Raw genomic sequence first — 8,503 nt, forward strand, 5'->3', positions numbered from 1 at the left:
CGGAAACGTCTCAATGTCGCCTGTATGGATACTTGACCTTTAAGAACTAAGACCGAACTGGGGCTGTTAGTCCAGTCTCTGGCCTGACACTTCCTCTGAATGAGCTCCTGTTGGGATCATTTGCTCCATGTGACTGTGCTCAGAACGGCGGTGTGGTGTGCGTGTCAGCCTCATGCCCACCCGTGGTGTGTGCGCATCCCGTGGTCCCTGCAGGGCACTGCTGCCCCATCTGCTCAGGGGTGTGTCTTCACCAGGGGGAGGAGTTTCAGTCCGGGACATCCTTCATCCCAGCCTCTGACCCTTGCTCCACCTGCAGCTGCATGGTGAGGCAGAAACACACTTTGTCCTCTGTCTGTCTGTCTGTCTCTCACTCCTCTACCTCGTTTCTATATTACTGATTAGTAATTAGTTCTGTCATTTTGTTCTTGTTCTTAGCTTCTTTCCCACTCTCATTTCATCCTTGTTTCTCTCTAGAACGAAGTAGTGACGTGTCATATAAGGCAGTGTTCTGTCCAGTGTTCCCACCCGCTCCCCTCCGAATCGGCCAATGGCTGCTGTCCACTCTGTGAATCCTGTCTCTACGGGGGTGTGGTCTACTCTGACAGGTAGGTCTACTTCTGTACCCTCTGCCCACACACACACACACACACACACACACACACACACACACACACACACAGATTTAGACACACACTGTCTAAATCTGTGTTAGTGAGCACTTCTCCTTTGCCGAGATATGCCACCCACCTCACAGGTGTGGCATATCAAGATGCTGATTAGACAGCAGGATTATTGCACAGGTGTGCCTTAGGCTGGCCAAAATAAAAGGCCACTCTAAAATGTGCAGTTTCACTGTATTGGGGGGTCCGAAAACCAGTCAGTATCTGGTGTGACCACCATTTGCCTCACACAATGCAACATATCTCCTTCGCATAGAGTTGATCAGGTTGTTGATTGTGGCCTGTGGAATGTTGGTCCACTCCTCTTCAATGGCTGTGCGAAGTTGCTGGATATTGGCAGGACCTGGAACATGCTATCGTATACGCCGATCCAGAGCATCCCAAACATGCTCAATGGGTGACATGTCCGGTGAGTATGCTGGCCAGGCAAGAACTGAGATGTTTTCAGCTTCCAGGAATTGTGTACAGATCCTTGCAACATGGGGCCGTGCATTATCATGCTGCAACATGAGGTGATGGTCATGGTTGAATGACACAACAATGGGCCTCAGGATCTCGTCACGGTATATCTGTGCATTCAAAATGACATCAATAAAATGCACTTGTGTTCATTGTCCATAACGCACGCCTGCCCATACCATAACCCCACCGCCACCATGGGCCACTCAATCCACAACGTTGACATCAGCAAACCCCTCACCCACACAACGCCATACACGCTGTCTGCCATCTGCCCTGTACAGTGAAAACCGGGATTCATCGGTGAATAGAACACCTCTCCAAAGTGCCAGACGCCATCGAATGTGAGCATTTGCCCACTCAATGAGCTTCCTTGAGACGGTTTCTGATAGTTTGTGCAGAAATTCTTTGGTTATGCAAACCGATTGTTGCATCAGCTGTCCAGGTGGCTGGTCTCAGACGATATTGGAGGTGAGGATGCTGGATATGGAGGTCCTAGGCTGGTGTGGTTACACGTGGTCTGTGGTTGTGAGGCCGGTTGGATGTACTGCCAAATTCTCTGAAACACCTTTGGAGACGGCTTATGGTAGAGAAATGAACATTCAATTCACAGACAACAGCTCTGGTGGACATTCCTGCAGTCAGCATGCCAATTGCACACTCCCTCAAAACCTTTGACATCTGTGGCATTGTGCTGTGTGATGGAACTGCACATTTTAGAGTGGCCTTTTATTGTGGCCATTCTAAGGCACACCTGTGCAATAATCATGCTGTCTAATCAGCATCTTGATATGCCACACCTGTGAGGTGGATGGATTATCTCAGCAAAGGAGAAGTGCTCACTAACACAGATTTAGACAGATTTGTGAACAATATTTGAGAGATCTAGGCCTTTTAGGTACATAGAGAGTCTTAGATCTTTGAGTTCAACTCATGATAAATGGGGGCAAAAAAGGTGTTGCGTTTATAATTTTGCTCAGTGTATTTCACATTATATATATAAGCTGTGTCCTCCTTTGACAAGCTTTGTGTCCTCCCTCCCCTGACAGACAGACCTTCACCCCCACGCCAGAGTTCCCCAAACCCTGCCAGCGGTGTACGTGTGTGAGAGGGAGTGTTACCTGTGTGCCCCTCCTCTGCCCCCCCAACTCATGCACTCATCCAATCACTCTACCAGGAGACTGCTGCCCCCGCTGCGCAGGTGAACACACACACACACCGAATGACAACATGGGACTTGCGATCATGTTCTTCAACAAACTATATTGCGGATCAGTGTGCATTAGAGGTTTTCTACCGTGTTTCTTCCAGGTTGTGTGTATAATGCTGAGGAGTACAGTGAAGGAAAGCAGTGGACTCCCAGCTCCAACCCCTGTACTACATGTACCTGTCAGGTCAGGACACCCCCTCTCGCTGTCTCTTCCTTCTGCGTGGTTGTGTGTGTGTGAAGTGTATAAAGTGTGTGCGTGTTTCAGGCTGGACAGGTGCAGTGTGTGGGTCCGGTGTGTCCTAAGCTGAACTGTATGCACCAGCTGACAGAACCAGGAACCTGCTGTCCTCGCTGCAGAGGTGACCCACCGTTTGGGCCTTAGCCTGGGTCCAGTCATATTCAGGATTTAACAGGGTTCTTGGTCAGATGGTCAGATGTTCTGTGTGTGTCTCCCAGGGTGTGTGTATGACGGCGAGGAGCATTCTGAGGGCAGCAGCTGGTTCGCCGACTCCACTCCCTGTATGAGCTGTATGTGTGTGGACGGAGTGACCACCTGCTCCGAGGTCCGCTGTCTGTCTCCCTGCCTCCACACCCTCACTGTTCCTGGGGACTGCTGCCCCGTCTGTGCAGGTTGCTATTAACACACAGTCTGCATATGGACCATGTTGGGTTCGTCTGTTTACATCTGTGTGTCTGTGTTTTTGGTCAGACTGTGTGTTTGAGGGCAGAGTGTATGGACCCGGAGACAGCCTCCACCCTGCAGATGACCCCTGTCACATTTGCACATGCGAGGTAGTTTTCTTCCTCTTTCACACAGTACAGTATTATAGCGGGTAACGTACTGTCGTTGCGTCTAGGGTAACGTACTGTCGTTGCGTCTAGTGTACTGTACTGTTGTTGCGTCTAGGGTAACGTACTGTCGCTGCGTCTAGGGTAACGTACTGTCGTTGCGTCTAGTGTACTGTACTGTTGTTGCGTCTAGGGTAACGTACTGTCGCTGCGTCTAGGGTAACGTACTGTCGTTGCGTCTAGGGTAACGTACTGTCGTTGCGTCTAGGGTAACGTACTGTCGTTGCGTCTAGGGTAACGTACTGTCGTTGCGTCTAGGGTAACGTACTGTCGTTGCGTCTAGGGTAACGTACTGTCGCTGCGTCTAGGGTAACGTACTGTCGTTGCGTCTAGGGTAACGTACTGTCGTTGCGTCTAGGGTAACGTACTGTCGTTGCGTCTAGGGTAACGTACTGTCGTTGCGTCTAGGGTAACGTACTGTCGCTGCGTCTAGGGTAACGTACTGTCGCTGCGTCTAGGGTAACGTACTGTCGCTGCGTCTAGGGTAACGTACTGTCGCTGCGTCTAGGGTAACGTACTGTCGCTGCGTCTAGGGTAACGTACTGTCGCTGCGTCTAGGGTAACGTACTGTCGTTGCGTCTAGGGTAACGTACTGTCGTTGCGTCTAGGGTAACGTACTGTCGTTGCGTCTAGGGTAACGTACTGTCGTTGCGTCTAGGGTAACGTACTGTCGTTGCGTCTAGGGTAACGTACTGTCGTTGCGTCTAGGGTAACGTACTGTCGTTGCGTCTAGGGTAACGTACTGTCGTTGCGTCTAGGGTAACGTACTGTCGCTGCGTCTAGGGTAACGTACTGTCGCTGCGTCTAGGGTAACGTACTGTCGCTGCGTCTAGGGTAACGTACTGTCGCTGCGTCTAGGGTAACGTACTGTCGCTGCGTCTAGGGTAACGTACTGTCGCTGCGTCTAGGGTAACGTACTGTCGCTGCGTCTAGGGTAACGTACTGTCGCTGCGTCTAGGGTAACGTACTGTCGCTGCGTCTAGGGTAACGTACTGTCGCTGCGTCTAGGGTAACGTACTGTCGCTGCGTCTAGGGTAACGTACTGTCGCTGCGTCTAGGGTAACGTACTGTCGCTGCGTCTAGGGTAACGTACTGTCGCTGCGTCTAGGGTAACGTACTGTCGTTGCGTCTAGGGTAACGTACTGTCGTTGCGTCTAGGGTAACGTAATGTCGTTGCGTCTAGGGTAACGTACTGTCGTTGCGTCTAGGGTAACGTACTGTCGTTGCGTCTAGGTTATGCCTGATGGAGAGCAGCACCTGAGGTGTTTCCGTAAGCAGTGTCCCAGCCTAGTGGACTGTCCAAAAAACAACATTTTGTTTTCTGGACCAGACGCCTGCTGCCCTTTCTGTGCACGTTAGTACACATTTACCTTATTTAGAAAACACTCATCAAGAGATGGAATCAAACCAACAAACCTGGAGTTGCTAGTGCCATGCTCTACCAACTGAGCTGTACTGGACTTACACACACACACTTTAAATTATTTTTTTAATGTGTGTGTGTGTGTGTGTGTGTGTGTGTGTGTGTGTGTGTGTAGAGCCCCTCAGTAACTGCACAGAGACTCTGATTGGCAATGAGGTCTTGGCTACAGATGACCCCTGCTTCACCTGCCAGTGCAAGGTACCATGAAAACCACCCCTGACCTGTGTTTTATTGTGCCTGTTTCAAAGTGTAGATGTGTGTTGGAGATCAGTATTGTAAAGCTGTGTGTAGTGAGCTGCACTAGTGGTATAGCCTTCATCCCTGTGTGCTGTTGTGTTGGTCAGGACCTGACATGGACATGTCTACACCAGAGCTGCCCCCCTCTCAGCTGTCCCCCTGAAGACCAGCAAACCCCCCTGGACTCCTGCTGCCCCGTCTGTGATGGTACACGCTGAACCACACAAGGTTTCTGTGCACCCCGAGTCCCAGCCCTTAACATATAAAGAGGTGTGTGTTTCTTTCAGAGTGTGTTATTGAGGGGGAGAAGAGACGTGTGTCTAATGGTGGGAGCTGGACAGACCGCGAGGATGACTGCATCACATGTACCTGTAATGTAAGTTTTACACACACACACACACACACCTAAATCATACAAATGACACATTTACTCTATACTGTGGTGTGCGTCTTCCAGCTGGGTCACATTGAGTGCAGTATAGAGGAGTGTGTTCCTGTGGAGTGTGACCAAGGCCTAGTCAGAGTGAAGACTCCTGGGAAATGCTGTTATGAGTGTCAAGGTACTGCCGCCACACAACTCCCCGACCACTAATTTAGAACTTTGAATCACCACTCCAGTAATATACCGTTAATATACCACTACAGGACATGATGTGTGTGTCTCTGTGTGTGTGTTGCAGACTCGGGTGTGCAGTGTGTTTACCAGGGCTCTCTGTACCAGTCTAATGAGCAGTGGGAGGTGGATGAGTGTACCAGCTGTACCTGTGTGTCTGGAGACGTACACTGTTACAGCCAACGCTGTCCTCCACTAGGCTGTGCAGCGGTCAGTACATCACACACGGTTTTCTGTTTTCTGTGGTGCCTGTGTCCTGTCTGACTGTATTCTGTGCTGCCTGTGTCCTGTCTGACTGTTCTCTGGTGTGACAGGACGAGTCCCCAGCTGTGATCCCAGGTGTGTGTTGTCCTCACTGCATTCCGCGGCCAGCCACCTGCGTTGCGTTCGGGGACCCCCATTACAGGACATTTGATGGCCGGATGCTCCACTTTCAGGGGGCCTGCACCTACATACTGGCCCAGGACTGTGAAGGCGGAGATTTCAGGTAAAAATCAAGGTTTCACGTTAAGCCGGCTCTAGTATTTGGTTGATTTTAAGGTGATTTGTGTGATCCTCTGCCTGTCTAGTATTCATGTGACCAATGATGACCGTGGTCGAAAGGGAGTTTCCTGGACCAAAGAGGTGACTGTTTTCATAAAAGACGTTGTGGTGCAACTACTCCAGAACTGGGTCGTTAAGGTGAGTGGCTTTCTGGTTGTGGACGTTCTAGCAAAGAGCCAAACAGGGTGTATGCATCAGAGGTGAGAGACTATCCTGAGGTGTTTTTTATTTTTTTATTTCTAGGTTGACTACAAGGTCGTTACCCTGCCTTTCCTCAAGGAACCATACATATACCTGGAGCGCCGGACAAATACTATTCTACTCAACACCAATATAGGACTTAAGGTACTAGAAATCCAGTATCTATTACAATTATCCTAACTCTGTGAAGCCTTACCCGTCTGACCCCCCCCCCCCAGGTGTTATGGAGTGGGCGGTCCCATCTGGAGGTGAGTGTCCCAGGGACTTTTAAAGGTCACACCTGTGGTCTCTGTGGCAACTTCAACAATTACCCCCAGGATGACTTACGGACCCCTGCAGGAAAAGTAAGCCCATCAGAGGCCGCCTTCGGAAATAGCTGGAAGGTGAGTGTCTCTGCCTATCTTTGTAGGTACAGAGGGATAACCACAGCTCCTGTCAGGTCAGCCATACAGACTGGCCCTAATGTCCCCATCTGCCCTTGTAGGTGGGCAGCAGTAACAGCAGCCTGTTGTCCTGTCAGCCTGGGAAGGATGTTGACCCTTGTAAGGGAGCAGGCTACCAGGCTAAGAAGTCAGCTAACGCGCGGTGCAGGTAACATACGCACATCAGCACACACTCTGGACTTTGGTTAAAAAAAGTATCGTTTCTTGGAAATCCATTCGCTCCACTTGAGCTTGCCAGGCTGACTGATTGTTTGGCTGATCTTGTGTTACTCAGAGTGCTGAAGTCTCCGGCGTTCCAAGCCTGCCACCACTTGGTGTCTCCAGAGCCCTGGTATGCAGCGTGTGTCTACGACCAGTGTGCCTGCGGGGCCAATGCCGACGAGTGCCTGTGTGACGCCCTGGAGGCCTACGCAGCACAGTGCAGAGACGCCGGGGCACGGCTGTCTTGGAGGACCTCCTCTCTGTGTGGTAAATTAGCATAGTAATTAGCACAGATTTAACTCGTATTTGCTACAACTAACAGCCCCAGTGCTGATGTGATCTGTCCATTTCCTCCGGTTTCTCTTTCTAGCGGTGGGCTGTCCCGCGGAGCGTGGTTTCCTGTTTGATGAGTGTGGTCCTCCATGTCCAGTGACATGTGTTAACCGGGACGTGCCACTAGGGGTGATAGAGAGCCACTGTTTTAAACCCTGTGTTCCCGGATGCCAGTGTCCTGCTGGACTGGTACTACATAACAACCACTGTATACCACCAGAAACATGCCCCAAGATCATACATGGCAAGTCCTAACACACCAACACACACATTCCACAGGACTGCATGGACCTCTCTCTGCTTTGTGAAAAGGAGACTTTTGAAATGCTCTGTATTTTATGAGGTCTGTTAGGTATGTTTGTGATACAGTCATGTGAAAAAGTAATTACACCCACTGGAAATTTGTATTTTTTTTTACGTATTGTATAATTCAATGATATTGGAAGATTAAGGTAAACTTTTTTGTAACAATCTGACACTGAAAGATTTAAACTTTGCAATGTTTTTTTTTTAATGAAAAAAATCTACAGAAATGCAATTTCATGGTGCAGAAAAAAATAATCACACCCCTAGTGGAATTGTTTACTTTGAATTGCTTGGTAATAGCTTTGTAACCACTCCCAGGCTCATGGGCATTAATAACCTTTCTTCTGAGGGCCTCGGATAGGGCTTTTGATCTTGGCATGATGTGTTGCCACACACCTATATGGTTAAGACCAAACCTGACCAAAACCAAGTTTCTAATCATTACGGAAGGCTGGACCCTCCCATGTTACTCTCTAATCATTTACACCTGTTTTGGTGCACTTGATTGTAATTTTAACTATTTTATGTGATGTAGGGGGGAAACATTTTTTCTGCATGAGGAAATAGCATTTCTGTTCATTTGTATTGCATCAATGGTTTCAAAGTTTTTCTATGTGCTTTGGTAAATTGCCTTACCTTATCAATGTGGTTGGAATTTAGAAAAAAGACCACATTCCAGAGGGTGAAACGATGTTTGAGAAGAGCCCATTAGTCAGCGGTGTTAACCTGTTGTAACAGGCCATGACATCCCAGGTGCTTTACTACAGACATCTGGACATTCTTTGTTGTATCCACAGGGAGTTCATTCATTGTTGAAATATATTTTTGCTAATAATGTCACTGTCACTATATATATATATATTGTGTTATGCCACAATTTTATACAGACTGACAATATTGGACACATTCCCTTTCAATAAAGATAACTGTCCAACTGTGTTTTTATGGTTTTTGGGTTGTATTTTGTGTGGGATAAGGGAAATAATTGCTCTGAGGTGAGGCCAG

The 8,503-nt window shown here is 48.9% G+C and overlaps 1 protein-coding gene across 1 annotated transcript in view; it reads left to right on the forward strand.

Moving 5' to 3' along the window:
* The window catches only part of kcp (kielin cysteine rich BMP regulator), a 38,629-nt gene extending 30,192 nt beyond the window's left edge, over positions 1–8,437 (forward strand). Inside the window, exons 29-48 of the mRNA XM_029115324.2 lie at positions 144–323; positions 475–605; positions 2,189–2,340; positions 2,451–2,533; positions 2,615–2,708; positions 2,806–2,979; positions 3,059–3,141; positions 4,432–4,552; positions 4,737–4,819; positions 4,966–5,065; positions 5,146–5,234; positions 5,316–5,418; positions 5,539–5,681; positions 5,786–5,958; positions 6,041–6,152; positions 6,258–6,359; positions 6,434–6,598; positions 6,700–6,806; positions 6,933–7,126; positions 7,230–8,437. Coding sequence (XP_028971157.2) covers positions 144–323; positions 475–605; positions 2,189–2,340; positions 2,451–2,533; positions 2,615–2,708; positions 2,806–2,979; positions 3,059–3,141; positions 4,432–4,552; positions 4,737–4,819; positions 4,966–5,065; positions 5,146–5,234; positions 5,316–5,418; positions 5,539–5,681; positions 5,786–5,958; positions 6,041–6,152; positions 6,258–6,359; positions 6,434–6,598; positions 6,700–6,806; positions 6,933–7,126; positions 7,230–7,447 — 2,607 coding nt within the window. The 3' untranslated portion in view covers positions 7,448–8,437. The remainder of the gene's footprint in view (positions 1–143; positions 324–474; positions 606–2,188; positions 2,341–2,450; positions 2,534–2,614; positions 2,709–2,805; positions 2,980–3,058; positions 3,142–4,431; positions 4,553–4,736; positions 4,820–4,965; positions 5,066–5,145; positions 5,235–5,315; positions 5,419–5,538; positions 5,682–5,785; positions 5,959–6,040; positions 6,153–6,257; positions 6,360–6,433; positions 6,599–6,699; positions 6,807–6,932; positions 7,127–7,229) is intronic.
* The last annotated feature ends 66 nt before the right edge of the window (positions 8,438–8,503 follow it).

Source organism: Esox lucius, chromosome 19 (assembly GCF_011004845.1).
Source record: "Esox lucius isolate fEsoLuc1 chromosome 19, fEsoLuc1.pri, whole genome shotgun sequence".
Taxonomy (NCBI): Eukaryota; Metazoa; Chordata; class Actinopteri; order Esociformes; family Esocidae; genus Esox; species Esox lucius.